This window comes from Varanus komodoensis, unplaced genomic scaffold, assembly GCF_004798865.1.
Source record: "Varanus komodoensis strain SLA01 unplaced genomic scaffold, ASM479886v1 scaffold34_3, whole genome shotgun sequence".
NCBI classification, from domain to species: Eukaryota; Metazoa; Chordata; class Lepidosauria; order Squamata; family Varanidae; genus Varanus; species Varanus komodoensis.
The window spans coordinates 1,373,492-1,395,555 of record NW_025335855.1 but is presented as its reverse complement, the minus strand read 5'-3'; the positions used below and the strand labels follow the sequence as shown (position 1 = coordinate 1,395,555).

The 22,064-nt window shown below is 57.4% G+C and overlaps 1 protein-coding gene across 1 annotated transcript; it reads right to left on the bottom strand.

Annotated features, from left to right (window-relative positions):
* Positions 1-7,050: 7,050 nt before the first annotated feature.
* Positions 7,051-22,029, bottom strand: ALDH9A1 (aldehyde dehydrogenase 9 family member A1). The gene is made up of 11 exons (XM_044439407.1): positions 21,864-22,029; positions 21,047-21,192; positions 17,917-18,046; positions 17,209-17,343; positions 16,566-16,762; positions 15,787-15,927; positions 15,170-15,358; positions 13,170-13,257; positions 11,675-11,816; positions 11,326-11,438; positions 7,051-7,372 (listed from the first exon to the last, which is right to left on the bottom strand). The coding sequence occupies exons 1-11, from the start codon at positions 21,976-21,978 to the stop codon at positions 7,278-7,280; spliced, it is 1,491 nt and encodes a 496-aa protein (XP_044295342.1). The 5' UTR covers positions 21,979-22,029; the 3' UTR covers positions 7,051-7,277.
* Between the last annotated feature and the right edge of the window lie 35 nt (positions 22,030-22,064).

The window sequence follows — 22,064 nt, the reverse complement described above, 5'->3', positions numbered from 1 at the left end:
GGCTTAGTGCGCATGCGGAGCACAGTGCAACTCGGAGAGCTGCAGCTCGGTGCCCTTCCTGTGTGTCTTCCGCATGCAGCCCAGGCATGCTCTGCAGTGCCCCTCCCCAGCCTGAAGCGGTTGTTTGCAGGCCATTTAAACGGGCCAGCACCTTCCCCTGACAGTTTAATTGGTGATTGGCAAATTAATCAACTAAATATTTAGTTAATTACTTGAATTAAAATAGTTACTAAATTGGGAACTATTTTTAGCCAGTAAGACTGCAAATACTTTAATTTTAGGGTATCCCTTCTGTAGTATGGAACGAAAATTAAAGATATCTGACAATGAGTACAAACTTCTGTTTAGCAACTTAAGTTGTCTTCTGCTACCTTCATTATCTGCAGAAGGGATCAAGTCTGGTGTTCTGGTGATATGATTCAAGTAAACATTCAGGTAAAACACAGATTATGACCATGGGATCGAGCGCCTGCTCTCGGCCCACTGTGTCCGGCGATGCTTGCCTCCTTTGAGCGGCTTTGCAGCCCGGCGGAGGCCCACCCAGGCCCGTGGCCGAGGGCACGTGGGGGGGGGCGGGGGGCTTGCATGCCAGACACAGCTGCTGCCTGGTCACGGATGGCCCAGCACCTCGTTGCCAGAGGAGCTAAACAAACGCCCGCCAACTGCAAGCTCTCGCAGACCAAAAAACCGCACACATGGACGCGAATAGGAAATGTTAGATAAGTCGTCTTGTCAGTGGGTTTGCAGAGAATCTGGTTGCTATAAACATTTAGTCATCCAAGCAAAAAACATCCCGTTATGCTGGGTGTGGGCAGCAACGGAAAGATAACAAATGAGAAGAGACAGGAAGCCTGCAGCCTTTGCAACTGAAGCAGGAAAAATGCAACTAAGAAGCTAAACCAAGAAAGATTGCCCTATTTCATCTGATTTTCTGCAGGTCCCGCATACTAACAGTCCTCCAAAGAAGAGGCTCGCTCTCCCCTACCCCCCCACCACACACTCAAACCTTAATCCTTCAAGGCGCAGCCATCACTCATTCAGAGAGCAGCCTAAACACAGGTCCCAACCTTGTCTGCTAGCCCAAGTCTGAGTCCTGTGTCAGGCATCGTCTTCCGAGCTTGCTTGGTCTGCTGGAGACGGTTCTGGGGGTTGCAGCCTTCCGGGCTCAGAGGGGGAAACCGCTTGGGGAAACCACACAGGGAGACTGAAATTCCCCGGCAGAGATCAGCAACTCGTCCAGCCACTTCGAGGAATTCTGCTTTGCGTTGTGCTTCATGCGCAGCATGCCCCTCTCTCCCTCGCCCTCCCTCTCCACCCCCACAATCACACCATGGGGGGATCCGAGTAGGACTGCAGGGCAGAGCGAGGGCTCTTGCTTTCCTCCACACCTGCAGCTCTCTTGAAAGATGCTGCTCTTGCACAGCTGGGAAGCCCTGCCCTGCCCTGCCCTGCCCTGCCCTGCCCTGCCCAAGGAAAGCTGGTGAGCTTTCAGGTGTTGCACTGACCGACTCCACGCAAGACTGCAAGCGGCAGTGCCTCCTCACCACGGCCTGCTCCGGGGGCCTCGTCCTACAGGCTGGAGGCAGTGCACAAAAGCCACCTGGAGAGCCCCCAGTTTCGGGGTGGGTTCTCCAGGGTAGACTATCTTGGCACCTGAACTGGGAAGTGTGGCTTGTTGTTGCCTTGTCAGACTGGGCAGCAGAGCTGCTGGGCAGGCCATGCTGTTGATCAGAGATCAGCCGGTCCGGGAGGACGGGGTGATACTGACGTGCTTAACTTCCCTGCTCATGCACAGAGGGAGGCGACAGCTGGCGGGGGAGGGAAGGGGCTTCTGGCACTTGATCCCATTAATAGTCCTTTCCTGGCCAATGGGCTGGGCCTTGCAAGAGCCACCAGAGAATGAACAGGCGCTTCCTTCCTGTCTTCCTTCATAGATTAGAGGAGTAGAGTGCCCGCCCGCCTTCCTTCCTTCCTTCCTTCCTTCCTTCCAAGATTTACAAAGTAGGCTGGACGGGACCCTACCAGGGCCGGCGTGTGCTGCTCTGTTACATGGCAGGACAAGCAAGCCCCTTCACATTTCAAGGCTCCACCTTTAGAAAGCCTTGGTGGATTTCTCTTGCTTTTTGGTGCTGATAAATATCATCAGCAGGCTGCCTTCTCTGCATTTATCCAGGTGGATAAAGAATAAACTAAGTGTGACTATCTAACACGCACAGTCAGTCAGAGGCTGGCTATTCCAAGGACTCCTTCCAAGAAAGGCACATTCCATTAATGTAATTAAATGGATTTCCCCTTTGCCTTGGATTTTTAGCTTGGATAAAAATTTCTCAGATATTTTTGTACTGACACTGAGGACCTGGAAAATGCAAAACATCATTGTAAACATGTCACAGAGCTGGGAAAGCAGCTCTGAGAGCTGATGGGAAAAGTCAGAAGTCCTCAAAAATAGCCCAGATTGGCAGTGGCTCTTTCCCCACAGACTGCGCTCTTTCTACTTGATAACTTAGCAAAATAAATGCCCAGAGGACCAGGAAACAAAAGACGCCGAAGAGTGGCCCCCTGCCCACGTCCCACTGAGCCGGCCACTCAGCCGATGCCCCGAGGGGATGTCGCACCCGAGCACGTGCTGACCGGAGATGCCGGCCAGCTGCGTGGATGTTGGCCCTCCGTGACAAGATCCCGGCCACGGGCGTCCCAGGCGTGCGTCACAGACTGCCGGGTGGGGGCCCAGGTGCTGCAGGCTTGGCCCAGGGCTGCCCACCGCGCTCCTCAGGGCAGCCCCAGCTCAGGCCAGAGGGCCAGGCCGGGGCGCGCGGGGGTCCGGGAAAGCAGTCCTGCCCCGGGCCAGGCTCCGAGGGTCTGTCCCTTGCATGGCTGCCCATCCTGCTACCAGTGGATTCCCTGGCTGAACCAGTCCTGAACCCTGGGACTCCGGTCTGGGAACCCTCGACACCCCTGCTGCAGCCGCTTGCCGGACCAGCTCAGGGCCTGGTGGCCACTAAAATGTTCGCCAGTCCAGCTCATACGGCACGGCCTCCATGCGCTCTTTTCCATGGAGGCTCGCTTGCCCCGTGCAGACAGCAGCAGGCATCTTGGCGCACTGGATTGCTGGGACCCTGTCCTAGAATTAACTGTATGCAGGCTCAGCGGAAGCGAGCGCTGAAGAGCCGGCCTGGTCTGGAGGCTGCCGCTCGTCCCGGGATCTGGCGCATCCGCACGGAGAGGCTTACAGCTAAAGGCAAAAGGGCTTATCACTTGCGGGAGGGGGATGCAGGCGAGCCCAGGCGGGGCATGCTGGCTCAAGGGGGGGTTTGTTGTTAGCGGGGGGGCGGGGGGGGGGGAGGAAGGTGCCTCTTTCCAAGGGGGGCCCGTGGCCCTTCTGCCTTTCCAGGGGAGGAGGGAGGAGAAAAGAGACACACTCTGGTGAGATCCATGCAGCATTACTGCAGGCAGTGCGGCATGTACCTTACATCTCTCTCAACCTTCTGTGCATTGACTCCTTCAAGCCTCGGTCTGTTCCACAGACTAACCGAACAATCGCTGGCCAGTGTTTTGCCACAGCCTGCCCCACACGTTTGCTGGAGGCCTTTTGCAACTAGTCTCGCCTTGCAGCGGTCTGTGCTGCTGGCCGAATTTTGTTCTGCCTTGAGGAGCCACTTACAACCGATTGTCTCCTGCCAGCCTCTGTTTTTCTCTAGAGCGTCTGTCTCTTGTGGTGCCGCTGGTCTGCACCGGACGCACTCGGCCTTGCCCCAACGTGCTTCCAGGCTACGAGCCTGCTGGCAGGCAGGACGAGCGCGGCCTGGCTCCTTTGCTGGCTCCTGTACAGCGCCCGAGACTTGGTTCTAGCCCCTTGGCCGCCTCTGCCACGTCCGCCTCAGCATCGCCCATGGCCCCTTCTCTTTCTGGAACGTGCGCAGCCTCTGGCACATCTGGCACATCACTTGGATCTGGTTGGATCTGTGGAAATTCTGCAAACAGCAAGAGTTGTCCTGGATCACCCGGCTCCTCATTCCAGCACTGGGTGCTCGTCAGAAGCTGAGCAGCGCCTCGTGCAGAGATCGCCAGTCTCTGGAGGGATTTGCCTCTGGGAGAACAGCTGGCAAACATTTAGTCCTTTCTCTTTGGGGGGGTCTGACTTCCAGTGCTTTTTCCCTTGCCAGGCATCTAAACCCTCTTAAGGCCCTGGGTTTGGTTTTCCATCGTGCCATGCCTGGTATAGGGCGACACCTGGTGGGCAGTCCGCTGCGGAGCTTCCTGCCAGGATGGCTTCTCCGGCTCGCTCCATTTATTACCGAGCTCTGCATCCACGAGAAGGCATCCTACTGCTTTCACTGGGGCAGCTGTTGTGTTTTTCACCCGTTTTGTTCAGGGGTGTAAAAAATGGAACTTCTGTGTCTTGCCCCCGTCTCAGTCGGGAAGGCCGGGGGCCAGTGAGACATTTGCTCACTCCCTTGTCCCTCTGCATCGCCCTGGGTGCCCTTCCAAAGTTGCCACACCATCGCCGGACAGTCTCCCAGCACCGCCGGGACGCCACGCATGTGCGCGAGCAGGCGGGCCTCTGCACACCCGCGGCGGGCTCCTGGCAGCGCGACTGCCACCAGCAGGGGGCGCTTGCACCAGCCCCACGAGGTCACCGCGGACCACGTGACGAGGGTCCCGGCCGTGCTGCTCTACCGCAGCAGGCGCCGCTTCGCTCGCTTGCCTGAGCAGTTCCTGTTCAGCCCAGAGGATGGCGCTCTCCGGAGCGTTACAACACGTAACAACGCAATAAAAGATGCACTCAGCATTTAAAACATTGCTGCCTTAAGGTTCTCATACACAATTTAAAACCAAATTAAAACGCATACTAAAAATATAATCGCCTACATGAGTTAACCGAATAACCTGTAGGAGCAGCTAACAAAGACAACAAACAACTAAATAGACGCCCTGCAAGAGAGGACAGTCTTACCTGGAGTTGAAAGGCTGCGCCCAGGAGAGCCTCAGGGGAGAAGCCATTCCATACCTGGGCAGCCACCGCTGCAAAGCCCCTCTCCTGCTTGCCGCCAGCTGAGCCCACCTCGAGGGCGGCGGGCAGAGGCGGGCAGAGGCTGGCCCCAGAACCGCTTTGTGGTGCCAGCACAGGGGAGGCCCTGCGCAACCCAGAGCTCCGCCGGGCGGCGGGCGGCAGGAGGCAGCCGGGCAGTGCTTCCTTGCCGCTCGCGCTGCCTCCCGACGCGCAGCAGGCCTTGCCGGCCCCCCTAGGAGCCTCCCGCCGTGCGCCGCCAGCGCTCTCCTGCCTGTTCCGTCGCTCCCGGCTCCAAGGGAGGCCAGAGGGCCGCGCGGTGTCGGCCGCCTGCGTCCCTCTGTGCTGCACGGAGCGGCAGGGGCTTCGACAGCGGCACCAGCCACATCGGCCGGGGCGGGCCGTCTGTCTTCGCGGGTCCTCTGCCCGCCGTCAGGCTGAATCTCAGCACCTTGCGAAGTGGCCTGCTGAGCTGGGTGCTCTTATTCTGTAAATGTGGCGTGTTTTATGCCCATTTTTAATCTATTCATTGTTTTTAACTGTGTCGTTTAAAATGTTCTTAAGCTTACTAGTGCCTTGAGCACTGTTTGCTTGCTGGGCAGCAGGGCAGAAGTCAAGCAATCTGCACCTGCACCTCCCTCCCTTCCTGCTACGCCAATGGTGGAATCAGGCATCGCCTGCCATCGCCTCCGCCTCCGGCGCCATGGCGACCCTGTGAATACACACTGTCCAGCACGTCCCCTCCGGGGCAGCCCCGCTCAGCTCTCCCAAATCCATGGCTGCGGAGCCAGCCCATCTCCCCGCTGGCCGTCTTCTGCCTCCGGCTCTCCTCCGCCCGACTGCCTTCTCCTCTGAGTCCGTCCTTCTTTTGATGTGCCTGAACTCATCTCCCCGATTCCCTCAAGACTCAAGGCGGCACCAAGTGTCCTTCATATTTAGGGTTGGGAAGGAGAAAAAATGATGAACTTTTGGCATTCGGATGTTACAAGGCAAAACTAGCAGGCTGGCAATGTTTCTTAAACCGCGGTGAAGCACACACAGTACTTACACCAAAGGCATTTGATTCTAAAGCGCCAAATAAGATGCAACATACAACAGAAATCCCACGTGTGCCTGGACAGCATGAGGCCCCACAGCTCCCAGCATGCTGCCACCTCGTTGGCTCGGGGTGCCGGGGCCTGTAGGGCCTTTTCCCTCTCCAAAGACACATGACCGCACCTTCGGTCTGTAATATATAGTTTCAATGGTGGAAGAAAATGGCTCTGTAGGGTTTACTCTAGACAGAAGCAGAATTTAACAGTTTCTCTGAATGTGACTGTAGGGTTAGTCCCAAAGAACTGTTTGGCATCCTGTCTCCCTGGTTCAAGTGAAAATGAAATGCAGATTAGCTAGTCTGGATGGCTGGGTTTGCAAGTGGATTATGCTGGCTTTCTGTGTATCTCGTGCTCTTGTAAAGAAATTCAGCCCATTTGGAGTTGAGTGGGAAAACTGATACAAGCAGCAGTGGGCATTTGTGATTTGAATGAGCTTACACCTTCAGGGCCTCGTGAGCTTCATCCTAGAGCAATAAAGGGAATCATGACCATCTCTGAGAAATCACGGAGGACGGGGGAAGTGCCAGATGACTGGAAGGTGGCTAAGGTTGCCTCTAACTTCAGAAAGGACAAAATAAGAAGATCCAGGGAACTACAGGCAAGTCCTAAGTCTCCGGGAAAATTCTGGAGCAGTCAGACTGTACCTTGAAGGCAATGGAGCGATCACTAGAAGCCAGCAAGGACTTTTCAAGAATGAGTCTTGCCAGACTGATTTCAGTTTTTGATCAGGCAACCTCCCTTGTGGACTGTGGGAATGCGGTGGGCATCGTATCTCTTGGTCTCAGCAAAGCTTCCGACAAAGAGCCGCATGATGTCTGTTCAGCAAAGTGGCTGAAAGTGGGCCTGATCCTGGTTATGGATCCCAACCGCTGCCCCTGGCCACGCTCGCGCCACAGGGGCTGCGAGGGCAGCCCCACGGAACCCTCCTCTCCACCACACGAGGCTTTATACAATCGGCACTCCTTTATTTGCTCAGAAAACAAGGTACAGAAGTGGGAAAGGCAGCAGAGATACCGTTAGCACGGCGTGTCCAGTCATGAACCCCTCCAGCCAATGAGCTGTGCTGGTCTTTCGAGAGAAGAAAGGGGGAGGCCGGGGGAATTCAAGCAGAGAAAGGCAACATGGGCATGCCGAGCGGGCGCTTCCACGCGGCTTCCGGGGAGCCACGAGGGCTCTCAGAACACCGACTCCACATCGCCCATCTCCACAATGACAGCCTTCAGCTGGGAGTAATACTCGATGGCGGCTTCGCCATTCTCTCGACCAAAGCCTGCAAGAGAGAGATCCCCGTCAGGCAGGCAGGCAGGCTTGGGAAAGCCGCATGGCAGCGATCGACTCTGACTCTGATCCTAGCATCATATTCCCGCTCTGAAAATCTGTGCTCACTTTTCAAGGTTCCCACACTTCTACTTGCAAAGGATACTTGCCAGCAACTTAGCCAGGGGAACATGAAAATTAAGGAGTTTTCAGTGGTGGAGGGACGGATGTCTTCCCTTAAGTGCAAAACAGAGATGAACCCCTAAGCTACTCAGTGCAGATTTTCCCTCTTGCAAGCGGAACAGTGCAAAAGGTTTGCCTTCAGGTCAAAGTTCTATTTGTCTGATGTCCAGTTTTATGGTCTTTTCTTCCTTTTTTGGAAATGTTCCTGTAATGCTTATCCACTGAAAACTCCCTTCACAGCACAATGCCATACAGGCAAATTCAAAGGGACTAACAGGGAGAGCTGAGCAGGCCTGGTGTCTTATTTTAAATAAAACTGATGGAATTTTTAAAATAGAAAAAAATGTCTGGAAAAGGGAGGTAGGCAGAGAGGGCCCTGGGAGACTGGCACCCAGCTGACCCTTACTAGCTGAGTTAGTTCTTCCCCTTCATGGATCACTGCCTTGTTGTGGCAAAGGGGCTTGCGTAGCTCAATGAAGCTCTGAGCTATGCCGTGCGGGGCCCCTCAAGACGGACAGGTCATAACAAAGAGCTCTGGCAAGACGTGATCCACTGGAGAAGGAAATGGCAACCCACACCAGTACCCTTGCCATGAAAACCCCACGGACAGTACCAAAAGGCAGAAAGATATGACGCCGGAAGATGAGCCCCGCAGGTCGGAGGGTGTCCAATGCGCTACTGGGGAAGAGCGGAGGGCTAGTACTAGTAGCGCCAGGAAGAATGAAGTGACTTGGTCAAACCCGAAAGGACACTCAGCTGCAGATGTATCAGGTGGTGAAAGGAAAGTCCGATGCTGCAAAGATCAATACTCCATAGGAAGCTGGAATGTAAGATCCATCAATCAAGACAAGCTGGACGTGGTCAAAGAAGAGATGACAAGACTGAACTTCGACATCTTAGGAAACAGTGAACTAAAATGGACAGGAATGGGTGCATTTAATTCAGATGACCATCAGGTATACAACTGCAGGCAAGAATCCCTCAGAAGAAATGGAGCAGTAAAAGAGTAGGAAAAGCAGTACTAGGATACAGTCTCCAAAATGACAGAATGATCTCAGTTCGAATCCAAGGCGAACCATTCAGCATCACAGTAGTCCAAGTCTATGCCCCAACCACTGGTGCTGAAGAGGCTGAAGTTGACCGGTTCTGTGAAGGCCTACAACAACTTCTAGAATTAACCCCAAAAAATGATGTCCATATCATCATGGGGGATTGGCATGCTAAAGTAGGAAGCCAAAAGATAACTGGAATAACAGGCAAGTTTGGCCTTGGAGTACAAAATGAAGCAGGACACAGGCTGGTAGAATTTTGTCAAGAGAATACGATGGTCATAGCAAACACTCTTTTCCAACAACCCAAGAGACGACTCTACACATGGACATCACCAGACGGTCAACACAGGAATCAGACTGACTATGTGCTCTGCAGCCAAAGATGGAGAAGCTCTACACAATCAGTAAAAACTAGACCAGGAGCTGACTGTGGCTCAGGTCAAGAGCTTCTTGTTGCAAAATTTAGGCTTAAATTGAAGGAAGTAGGGAAAAGCACTAGGTATGACCTAAATCATATCCCTGATGAATATACAGTAGAGGTGACAAATAGATTTAAGATCTGATAGACAGAGTGCCTGAAGAACTATGGACGGAGGTTTGCAACACTGTACAAGAGGTAGCAACTAAAACCATCCCAAAGAAAAAGAAATGCAAGAAAGCAAAATGGCTGTCTGAGGAAGCTTTACAAATAGCTGAGGAAAGAAGGGAAGCGAAAGGCAAGGGAGAAAGAGAAAGATACACCCAACTGAATGCAGAATTCCAGAGAATAGCTAGAAGAGATTAGAATGCCTTCTTAAATGAACAATGCAAAGAAATAGAAGAAAACAATAGAATAGGGAGGACCAGAGATCTCTTCAAGAAAATTGGAGATATGAAGGGAACGTTTCATGCAAAGATGGGCATGATAAAGGACCAAAATGGCAGGGACCTAACAGAGGCAGAAGAGATTAACTACCAGAAGTACAGGCAGGATTTTGAAGAGTCAAAGAAACTAGAGATCAAATTGCCAACATAGGCTGGATCATGGAGAAAGCTAGGGAGTTCCAGAAAAACATCTACTTCTGCTTCATTGACTATGCTAAAGCCTTTGACTGTGTGGATCACAACAAATTGTGGCAAGTCCTTAAAGAGATGGGAATACCAGACCATCTTATTTGTCTCTTGAGAAACCTGTATGTGGGTCAAGAATCAACAGTGAGAACTAGACATGGAACAACTGATTGGTTCAAAAAAGGAGTTCGGCAAGGCTGTATACTGTTCCCCTGCTTATTTAACTTATATGCAGAGCACATCATGAGAAAGGCGGTGCTAGATGAATCACCAGCTGGAATTAAGATTGCCCGGAGAAAGAGAAATATCAACAACCTCAGATATGTAGATGATACCACTCTAATGGCAGAAAGTGAAGAGGAACTAAAGAGTCTCTTGATGCGAGTGAAGGAGGAGAGTGCAAAAGTTGGCTTGAAACTCAACATCAAGAAAACTAAGATCATGGCACTATCACTATCACTTCCTGGCAAATAGATGGGGAAGAAATGGAGGTAGTGACAGATTTTATTTTCCTGGACTCCAAGATCACCACAGATGGGGACTGCAGCCAAGAAATTAAAAGACACTTGCTCCTTGGGAGGAAAGCTATGGCAAATCTAGACAGCATACTAAAAAGCAGAGACATCACCCTGCCAACAAAAGTGCATATAGTCAAGGCTATGGTTTTCCCAGTTGCAATGTACAGCTGTAAAAGTTGGACCATAAGGAAGGCTGAGCGCTGAAAAATTGAGGCCTTTGAATTGTGGTGCTGGAGGAGACTCCTGCGAGTCCCTTGGACTGCAAGGTGATCAAACCGGCCAGTCCTAGAGATCAACCCTGACTGCTCTTTAGAAGGCCAGATACTGAAGATGAAACGCAAATACTATGGCCACCTAATGAGAAGGAAGGACTCCCTGGAGAAGAGCCTAATGCTGGGAACAACAGATGGCAAGAGAAGAAGGGGACGGCAGAGGATGAGGTGGCTGAATGGAGTCACGGAAGCAGTTGGTGTGAGCTTAGGTGGACTCCGGGGGATGGCGGAGGACAGGAAGGCCTGGAGGAATGTTGTCCATGGGGTCGCGATGGGTCAGACATGACTTCGCGACTAGCAGCAAAAGTCCTAGAACTGAAAGTGCCCTTTCACAGCAACTGTGCTGCCCAGGCCCACTGAGACCCAAGCGACCTGTGGGTCACAACCCGGCCAAAAGACACAAGCTGCCTTCATGGCTTGTCTGGCGCTCCCAAACCGCAATTGCCGCTGGGTGCAGATGCCATGGCAGCTCCCGCTTCAACAGCCTCCCACAGGCCGGCACCTCGCATGCAACTTGGCGTCAATGCGCACATTTCTGTGCACCCTCAAACAACTTCTGGGTCTCATCCCATCTCTCCTGTCCCACAAGGGGAGAGGAGGAGGGCACACGATCCCTCTGTGCCGTGCCAGAGCGACCCGGGCAGGTCAAGCTTGCGGCAAGAAGCCCGCTGGGCAGCCCCTTCCCGACCCACCTGCACCTCTGGGGCACGCAAGGGGCCTCTGCCCACTGCCGGTGCCCCAAGGGCAGGCGCTCAGCGGCTGCTCCCAGGGTGCCCTGGCACTCGCCGCTTCCACGGGCCAAGAGCCAGCCAGCCAGCCCGCGGCCCCAGGCCCCTCGCCAGTCCCCCTGCAGGCCCCTCCGGGCCCCCAGCGAGGCGCTGGGGGGCTCACCTGACATCTTGTATCCCCCAAAGGGCAGCTCCACGGGGCTGATGTTGTAGTTGTTGATGAAACACATGCCGACCTGCAGACCTGCCGCTATTCGGTGGGCGCGCTGGATGTCCCTGGGGAGCAGAGGGGGGGGGTGAGGCGCCTGCTCTCCCGGTCGCAGCCCAGGGGGCGTCAAGCTCCCACTCCGCCGGGCCGGGCCACACAGGGCCGCCTCGCGGAGATGTCGGCCGGCGGGGGCCGCCAAAGCCCCGCCGAGCAGTGCGTGGCTCCCCGCTGGCCCTGGGGGGCACAGCTGCCCCTGCCCAGCCAGGCCCCCCCGCCCCCCCCGCTTTCCGCACTTCCGCAGCACCTGGTGAAGACCCCTCCCGCCAGGCCGAAGCGTGTCTGGTTGGCTCTCTGCAGGACCTCCTCTTCCGTGTCAAAGGGCAGAATGGACATGACTGGCCCGAAAATCTCCTCTTTCACACATGTCATGCTGTCCTTGCAGTTTCCTGGGAGCAACACAAAGTGCCTTTCTGTCCAGGCGCACCAAAAGCGAAGGTGACGCAGGGCCTCTCGAGCTGCTGGGATCCTGCAGTCCAGCAGCTGGCGGATTTCATACTACCTGCTTGAAGATCCCGCTTGATGGATCCTCTGACGCAGGGATCAGCCACTCGGTCCCGCCTGTTTTCCCATGCAGGGGGGCCGCCCAGCTGCAGGGCTCCTCGTGTCCTGCGCAACGACTCAGAGGAGTGGCTGGCGCATGTGAGGGAGGGGGGCTCCCTGTGAGAGTCAAGCCCCAGAGCAGGCAGATTTTGGCCTGCTGCCCATTGTACAACCCCCCCCCACTGCCCCGCTCTCTGACTCTGCCGAAAAGGCCGAGGAGACAGGCAGCTCTTCAGCAGAAGCCGATAACGGAATGAGAGGGAGGTGAGCCGGTTCCTGTGGAAACGCGGCAGGACGAGACAAAGACCCTGGGAAACATGTACTTCTGCTCGAGGTAGGAGAGCCCCCCCCCCGCCCCCGTTTGGGGCAACTGGGTCCAGGGAAATGGAAAGGAGGAGGGAGAGAAGCTTGTCCGACCCGCCCAGGGTCAGGAGTGCTTTCTAATCTGATCCCCCTCAGAAAGAGGGGACAAGGTCACCATTAACATCATCATTACAAGTTCCTTTGTTGTTTGTTGTCTGCGTAGCTTTGAAGTTTCTTAGAACAAAAGGTTCAAAGCTCTGACTGCCAGTGTGGGGGAAGAGTGCCCCAGCCACAAGACACCTCACAACCACAACCCCCTGAGGTAGGCTGGGCTGAGCGCAGCATCTGTGGCGGGCCCACCATCACCCAGGAGGCCTCGTGGCTGAGGGGGGACTCGGACCCGTCTCTCCCGGGTCCCCGGTCCCACGTGCTCACCACCTGCCGCTCTGGCTCTCCAGGGCCCAACTCCCAAACGAGGACTGCTTCCAATTCCAGTCCTGGACGGACGAGGGGACTTCTCAAGCTACATAATCAGGAGCAGTCTTGCTCTGACGGTAAGCCTTCCAACACATATCCTTTCCCCTAAAGGGGAAGTGCTTCCAAGAGGCAGGATCTGGCCCCGATCCATTATGCAAGACCTCCTTTGCATGAGGAAGCCCCCCAACATGCCACAGGGGGCCCTCTGCTCGTGCAGACCTGGCTCCCCACAGTGGAAGGACCACCGCCCTGCTCGACCCCGTGCAGAGGACAGTGCCGAGCTCTCCGGCGGAGTCACTCGCCTCCCTAGTGGCACCCATGGCCAGGAGCATCATGTGCTCGCCGGTCTGTGCCCTCCACACTGCCTGGCAAGCCACCCCTGGGCAGACTCGGAAGAAGGCGGAGCAAGCCATCCTTACCCAGCACGCAGGGCGACATATAGAAGCCTTTGCTCAGCTTCGGATCGTCGGGCACATGTGCCTCCCCGCCGCAGAGCACCTCAGCGCCCTGAAATGCAACACAGGAGAGGGTAGCGGTGGCTCTCGCCTGCCTGAGACTCCCACAGCTGCGCCGGCGGGACAAGCCACAGCCAGGCCCCAAGCCGGCTCCGCGTGGGCATCCCCAGGACGCCTCTCAGCAGACCGGAGCGCGGCAGCCGACCGGACAGGACACGGTCTCCGCTGGCCGGCTCTCCTCCGCTTTTGAGTCATCACCCCCTTAACAGAAACAAGTTTGCACGGATTTGTAGTCTGCTCGTTTGCAGAGTTATTCTCGGAATGGAACGGGGCTAGAAATGTGGCCAGAGGGAGGAAGCGAAGGGGGCTCTTTTTCCGCTGAGGAGCAGAGCATTCGCGCACGAGCCCCCGGCACAGAAATGTCGATCCAGGGAGAGCCCGAGCCCTTGCCCCGAGCAGCTCCGCAGCTGCCACGGCGGAAGTGTGCCTGAACGACAGCGACCAAGAGTGACATTCCAGCATAGTGCGGAAGCGCCTGGGCAGGGAGCTAAACGGGAGCTCTCCCGCTGGCCTCCTCCCCCGCCCGCCCACCCGCCCGCCCAGCCTCTTTTGCAATCCGCAGGGCTGCTGACGCCCGGGGAGCAAAGGGCAGAGCGAGCCCACTCCGCTGGCAGGGTGCCTGCGTCTGGCGCGAGAGGCCATGGCAGGGGCAGCCCAGCGCCGGAGTCCCTCAGCACAGGCAGAGGAGCGCCTGGTCTCTGGTCACGGAATGGCAGAGTTGGGAGGGCCATCAGGCCAATGTGCTGCTCAGTGCAGGGCTCCAGGGTGAACCGTCCCTCCCAGCTGGCTGCCCAGCTGCATCTCGAGCGCCTGCAGGTGGGAGCCCCCAGCCCCCCCACACCGCCCCCCAGGTCATGGGTCCCCTCCCCACACTGCTCTGCCAGGAGGCTCCCCGTTCTCGCCAGAATCTAGCCTCCCGCCTGTTGTTCTGTGTCCGGCGCTCTGGGATGACCAAAATGAGATGCTGGCCCCCTCCTTCAAGTACTCGGCGACTGCCCTCCCCTCTCCTCGGTCTTCGCTTCTCCAGGCTCAACATGCCCAGTTCTTTCATGCTCTCCCCAGGGGGTTTGGTGTCCAGTTCCCAGCCTTCCTCTGAACCCTTCCCAGCTTGCCCGCATCTTTCCTAAACTGGTGCCCAGAACTGGCATTTCACAGGATACGGAAGCAATTTTCAATTCTTTACAGGCTGCCTCAGTTTCCTTCTGCACGACAAGGTTTGCACTGAAGCTGAGAGGGATGTGGATTAAAAAGGGCTGCTTTCAGGCACCTCCTCCTCCGCCGCCCTTAGCATCCCTGCCAGGAGATGGTCTGCCTGCCCCAGTTTGCCTCTGTGTGGAACCGTCGTGCTGAGCCATGCGGCTCGGAGATGTGGCCTCAGGCGGCATGCCAGGCCTCCGCCACCCTCTGCCCTGCCCTGCCCTGCCCTGCCGCACCTGGGCTGCTGCCACGGCCCGCCTGTCTCTCCCCTCTGCACCTCCGCCCAAGGCCAGACTTGCCACAAGACACTGGAGATCCTGGCATGCTTCTCAGCACTGACTCACCCCGTGCCAAGGTGCGTGTGCTCCGGATTTCAGGAGCCAAAGTCCACACTGAGAGGACAACCCCAATCCCGCAAGTGGCGCACCCCAGGCTGGCTGCACAAACCCACAGACTTTGGCCCAGCAGGAGAGATTTAACCTGCTCCCGTGAGTCCCGGGGAGCCGCGGCCCTGGCGCCACAGCGCAGCGCAGGGGAGCCCTCCGCTCCAGCCGCTGCACAGGCACGGTGCGCGCTCCGTGCTGGGGCCCCTGCGCCACGCTGCGAGGGGCCTGGGGCGTGCGCAGCATCCGTGCAGCGTTTCGGGGGGGACCCCACTCGCGGCCACCCGGCAGTCCCCACCCCACGAATACAGCCCCGCAGCTCACCTGCTCCTTGGCCTGTTTGACGAAGCTCAGCACCTTCTCCAGGTGGGGCCGGTTGATCAGCGCCCCCATCCTCGTGTCTTCCAGCAAGGGGTCCCCGATCCTGATCCGCTGGGTCTGCTTCACGACTTCCTTGGTGAAGCCTTGCAGGATCTCCCGCTGGACAAACACGCGGGTGCCGTTGCAGCAGACCTGGGACAGAAGCGCTCGCTGGACTCCGCCCTCTCCTGCGGGGGGCCTCGGCCAGCACGGGGGCAAGAGCGCCTGGCCCCCCACGCAGCGTGGCCACGCAGAGTGACCCCCAGCAGCGCGGGCGGGGCGGGGCGGGGCGGGGCGGGGGAGGCAGTGGCGCCCGCCCCTCCTGCGGCGCAACCCCACAATCCCCGGCCAGGTGCCCAGCGGCCGCTCCCGCCCAGGGGCACCTGAAGGCAGGCCTCCCCAACAGCTCGAGACTCCCATGCGCCCCACAAAGCCCGTGGTGCCCCCCGGTCCCGGTCCCGGAGCCCGCTCAGCGCCGCACACAACGCGCCCTTGGGCGAGCAGGCGCCAGCCCTCGGCACACACGGAGGGGCCTCCGAAAAGGCGCGCGGCAGCCCTCCGCTCCGCCGCTGGCCAGCTACCTCGCCTTGCGTGAGGAAGTTGGCCATGAGGGCGCCCTTCACGGCGTTCTCCAAGACGCAGTCGGAGAAGATGATGAGGGGGGACTTGCCGCCCAGCTCCAGGGTCACCGGCTTGATGCCGCTGGCCGCCGCCTCCATAATCTGGAGTGGGGAGAGATGGGATGCGCTGCGTGAGCAGAGCCGCCGGAGAGGAGCAGAGGGCCCTGCCGAAGGTGCATGTGCCCCCCTCCTGCGTTCAGGGAAGCGTGCCTGGCCCGTCAGGACCACGTGACACGCGGCGAGCCCTCCCGAGAGCGCTGGCACCCGCGGACATGCGGCTCCTCCGCCGTCCGTGCGGGGAGGCGCTGCGCCATGTGCCAGTCGCGCACACGGAGGCAGGCACTTCCTCCGGCCTTCCAGCAGCGCTGGCCAGGCAGTCTTGGCAGTGCGGAGGAGACATGCGGGACGACCAACCGTGGGCTTCCCTGCTGCAGGAGATGCCCGACTCCAGCACTGGCGGCAGGCACCGCGTGGCTGTGACGGACAAGCGTGCACAACGGCTCTCTCGTCCGAAACCCTTTCTAGGCTGCTCTGAAGTAGGGACCCTGCTCCGTGACACGCCAGCCCGGAGGGTTCAGGGGCCACTGAAGGCAGCGAGTGGCCCCGGAACCTCGCGAGGCGGCCGCTCCCTTTGGGGGCACCGTCGCTGCTGAACTGGACTGAGCACAGCACGGCCGAGCTACAAGCGGGGCAGGCAGAGGCAGGCAGGGTCCCGGCCACCTCTCCACTGGCCCTCGTACCTTGACGCCCGTGGGCACGCTCCCGGTGAAAGAGACCTTGGCCACATCGGGGTGCTGACACAGGAACTGGCCCGTGGCTGCTCCGCCCTGCACCACGTTGAAAAGCCCCCTGGGCACCCCGGCCTCGGTGTAGATCTCCGCCAGCATCAGAACAGAGAGCGGGGTGAAGGGAGAAGGCTTGTACACCATGGCATTACCTGGTGGCGCAAGTCGTGTGCGTCAGAGGCAGAGCAGGCGCTTGCCCTGCCTTGTTGTGGCCACATCCGCTCAGGGCGTGGGAGATGCCGGGAAAGAGCAGCTCCGAGGGCCACCGCGGCCCGGCCCGGCCCAGCCCAGCGAACGCTCTGCTTACGGAAGGGGCCGGGGTGAGCGCTGCAGCAGCGCCTGCCCAGCCGCAGGGAAGCCCTGCGGCCGCACCACCACTCGCCCCCACAGAGGTGCTCCGGTCGCTCCCCCTCAGCCTGGACCTTGGGGGGGGCTTGACTTGTGCCGCCCAAAGGAACAGCAGCCGCGCACGGCCGCTGTCTTCTCTGCCCGCCCGCAGCCGATGTAGCAAGAGCCCCGTGAAGGCTCTCCTGGCCGCCAGCCAGCTGTGGGAGGCGAGGTGCATTCCACCCTCGGGCTCACACGCATCTCCGTTTACCGCAAGCCAAGGCGGGGGCCGACTTCCAGCAGGCGATCTGGAAAGGGTAGTTCCAAGCGCCTATTCCAACGCAGACCCCGAGAGGCTCCCTCCTGGTGTAGCCAAAGGATCCCCCAGGAAGCTGGACGTGCTGGCCTGGAGTGGAAAGAACGCGTGAGCGACGTCAGTGCGGCACAGAGCCCCGCGAGCGCGGCCAGCCGAGCCTGAGAAGCGAGTGCCAAGAAAACGCGTCCCGGCGAGGACAGGAGGGCAGCACCTGCCTCCACCTGCCACAGGGCCCCACCTGCCTGCCTGCACGAGGCCCTAGTCGCCTGTGGCTTTCGCCCAAGCCTGGCGCAGGTCCAGCCAGCCGGAGCGCAAGGGGCCGCGTCCGGCAAATGGGACAATGGCAGCACGTGAAGGCCCCCGGCGGGGAAGAGAGACTGAAAGACGCCTCCCAGGCCGCGCGTTGGGGCAGTGAGCAGAGCTCTGCGGCCTGGGAGGCGTCTGCGAAAGCCCCGCATGCACGGTGCCAGCGGACGCCCAGCCCACTTTGCAGAAGCAGCACTGTGCTTCCTCGATAAGTTGTATAAACTTCAAAAATAAAACATGAACCAATTAAAATTTAATGTATATCAGTATCTAGCATTTTAAAACATGTTGGCAGCCCAGTGGGGGCGAAGGAGAGAGCCAGCAGAGCAGAGCTGAGACAAAGAACATGGATCTCACCTGACAGCGAGCCGGCCAAGCCCGCAAAGTACTGCAGAGTCTGCCAAGATATGTCGATGTCCACTAAGGCTTCGGAGATGGGCTTCCCGTTATTGATCGTCTCCAGGGTGGCGATCTCTCTCCTCCGCTCCTGCAATGCCAACACACGGCCCTTGGCTTATGAGGCTGCGGGCTCCCCCACCCAGAGGCACGCCAGGAGTCCCGGAGGGCCATTTGAGGCCGGCAGCTCTGCTCTGGGCAGGGGCTGCACCTGGCGGCCCCCTCTGGCTCTGCTGTTCTGCCGTTGCACTGCCTCCAGGTGCAACGCTCCCCTTGTGAGGAACCCCAGGCAGCCCACACAGCTCCACCCTCTCCTCAGGGCAGCCACCTGTGAGCGAGAATGGCTGGCCCAGGTCCAGGTCAGCCACTGGGCTTCATGGCCAAGCGGGGAGGAGACGCAGGGTCGCCAAGCCCCCGGTTTGACCGCCAGGCTGGTCAGAACCTCATCAGGCGGCCGCGGCCCGCACTGCCTGACCGGCTCCAAGGTCCGGGCTGCGCCAGCTCCGCAGGCCAGGCCCCGGCTTCCTGCACAGTGCTCACGGCAGTCGCGCGTCTGCAGGCAGCCGGGACGAGGGCTGCCGTCAGAGCCTGGCTGCCCCGTTTCATGCGACCTGGACATTCTTTGGGGCCGAAACTGTGAGGATGGGTAATACAGGGGAGGGGGCAGGCTCAGAAGTCATTTTTCATCTCCCGTCCTGCAAAAACAGAAACTATGCAAAGGAACTAAAACACTGGAATCAAATCAAATACTAATGGCACCTACATCTTCCTTTGCTGAAGAAAGGCGTGTAAGTAGAAATTAGCCCAGCTGCTGCATAGCTGAGCAAACATACAGTGACTGCTTATCTGCATGGAAATGAGAAATGGGGCTGCATGCAGTGCCAGAATGATGGAACACTTGGAGTTGAGAAAGAAAGTTTTTGAAAGAGTCAGCAAATTATGAAATCTCTGCCTTGGCAAAGCATGAAAGCAACACGCTCCCTTTCAGGGGAAAAATGCCTGGCTATCAAGGAGCAGCATGTCATGAAGTGGCTGATAAGGCAGCAGGAGCAGCTCAGGGGCAAACTGGAGAAGGCACGCACGAAAGCCTCCTCTTGTGAAAAGGGCACCATAGTCCAGACATTTCACGCAGCGTACGAAGTGGCCAAAAAGAATCTGACTTTTCGCAGTTTTGAAGGTGAAATTAACTTGCAGGAACTGAATGGCATCGGTATGGATCTTAAACTTCCTTCCACTGATACCTGCTGCAACACTCAGTTGCATTCCTAGTGAAATGAGAAACAATTTAATCAAAAGTATTGTGACATCTAATTGCAGGATCACCTTAATCAACTACTTTTAGTAAAAAGAATCTATGCTGATTTTGTAGAAACAGGTTTACATATAGATATGTATATGAGAGGCCACACATTGAATAAGTTATAGAAATTAATATTTATCTATGTAAAATGAAACTAAATGTGAAATTGATAGTGCCTGAACCTCAGTAGAAGACAGCTGAGTTGCCAGGACACCATGCAGAGTTTGGGGGTTACAAAAAATAAAATTAATCAGTGTGTCTTACGGCTTCTCCTTCACCTGCAACCTAACAGTGGGAATGCAGGTGGGGCTCCCCTCCAAAAGCTCAGGGGAGGGACAGGGCCACACCCTCAGCTAGTAAGACTGAAAGAGGGGAGGGTCTGCCGGGCGTTCAGGGGAGGCCAAGACGTCCCCAGATTCTGAGAGGCCAGCCTCTGGGTGCCTGCACAACAGGGCTGCTGATCACTGTCCCCACCCCGCCATTGCTTCGGGCTAGCTACTTGCAGCACATTGGAAGAAAAAAGCAACGAGGCTGTTCTGCTTGTTTGCTGCTTCTTAAGTAAAAAAAGCAAGTCAGACGAGAATTGCGAGAATTGCTCTCCGCTGTTAGTTCCACCGATGGAAGTTGCTCCACCAGCAGAACAACTCAGCTGGACTTTGCCTTTGGCTCCTGCGAGCAGAGAGGAGGGAAAGCCGGGCTGCCAGGCGCTCGGGGCTGCGACTGCCGCCAACACTAGTCAATGCACCTGACCGCACAGAGCGAGTGGTGCTGCGATTCAGCCGCTTCCAGAGGCCACAGGTGCCCCGTCCCGGCTGGAGGAAAAAGCTCCGGACCTCAAGAGACGCCCCACTCTGTCGCTACGCTCGTCCCGCAACTGCAAACAGAACTGACGTTATGGGACAGTAAAGGCAGTTGCCTTTGTGGGGATGTCAAATTATTCAGCCAGAACAGGTGCGAGACTTCTGTTTGCCTAGGATCTCGTCTAACTGGCAAATGCACGAATGCAAAGCGATTCACGTGGCTGCGAGTATCCTAGCTTTGCATTTATAATGCAAGACATAGTGCAGAGAAAGAGAGTTTTTTCCTTCATAGAGTGCCAATGCTCAAGAGCCCTCCGGTAAAATGCAACAGCAGAGGAGTCGGGCCTAGAGTGGAGGCAACCCACTTCTTTGAGATGGATTCATGGAGCTTCTGATGCAACGCTGGAGCTGGCCTGTGGCTGAGGCACCTCGAAAGCGGATCAGACCCACTCAGGATGTGCAACTGTGAATGGATGCTCACAAGTTCAGTGCCACTGAGTGCTGTGGGGCAACAATGGGAACGGACGATGCTGCTAAGCTCTGTGGAGCTCATGGACCGCCCACTCACAACAGACCGGGGCACGGATGCTCGCTCTCACCAAGGGGAACTCAGGGCCGCCTGAGTGGGGTGGCACAAAGCGGCATCCTGCAACAGCAGGGCTGCCCCCGTGGCCTCCGTGGCTCCTTCCGACTCTGCTGCTCTGGGACCTACGGCTCTCCACGCCTGTCCCAAGCAACGGTCCCTTTACTGATCTGGAGCTGCAAATTGCTTGGCGGCTGATCCTCTGCCACCAGCAGAGCCCACACACCTGGCTGCCAGCGGTGCCTGCATCTCCCCTCCCCTCCCCCCGAGAAACCACAACCTCCATCGTCCCCGCAACGGCTGTTACCTCCCCGGGAACACATGGGGCAGAGCCAGCTTCGTGGCCATCACAGTGACTATGAAGCCAACTCAGACTGTGAAGGTTCCCTGGCCAATGAAGCCACATACCTGAATAAGCCTTGCGGCCTGCAGCAAGACGGAGCTCCGCTCCATGCCCGATTTCTGGCTCCATATTTTGAAGGCAGCCTGCGCACTCTGCACAGCAAGGGCCACCTCCTTCTCCCCAGAAAAGGGGAACCTGGCAATGACCCGGCCTGAGGAAATAAAATCAGATTCCTATTTGAATGCGTAACACAAGATTTTGTTTGACTTCTTATAGGAGCTGAGCCATGTACATTGCACACAGTCTGGAGACAAGCAACCTGTCGCTCATATGCATTTATTTGCAATATTTCTCAACAGTTAGTTTTCAAACAAACAACACAGAAAGAGAATGGAGAAGAGACTCAAAATACCATAACTAAAGTTACTTAAAACAACCATCCAATTTACATACAATGACAGCTCAAATCCGGGAACAGGAGAAAGTTGCGTTCTGCAACAGGTGCAGATTATGCAAGTTTGTGTAATTTTTCTTTAATTTGTATCCTCCTAGTCACCAGATCTGTCCAGCCAGACTCTTCCTCACTTCAGCGTGGCACATGGGACCACATAAGTTGGAGGCAAGGGAAGCGAAGGAAACGCTTTTGTGGCTAGTTCTTGCTGTGCCAGTTCCATGGATCCAAAGGCTCCTGCAGCACTAACGGGCATACACAAAACTCGCAAGATCCTAATTTGGCAGGGCTTCCCCGCAGGCCCGGCTTGCACAGGGGTCCGCAGGTGCAGCCAGAAGCTGCGTGGCCCGCCCGGGCCGCCCTCGGCCGAGGCCCCGGGCGAGGGGAGGGGGAGCGGCCGCCCGGGCGCCGCCGGGGCCGCGGACACTCACCGGTGGCGGGCTCGAAGGCCTCCTCGGCGTGATCCCCGTCCACGGGCTGCACGCGGGCCCCCGCGCGGTAGTTGAGCGGCTCCTGCTGCTGGAACGTGCCGGTGGCGGAGCTCATGGCGGCGCGGCGCGGGCGGCGGGCGAGGCCTCGGGGCAGGAGGGCCGCGCGGGCTCCGAGCAGCATCGGCGGCCGCCTGGCGGGAG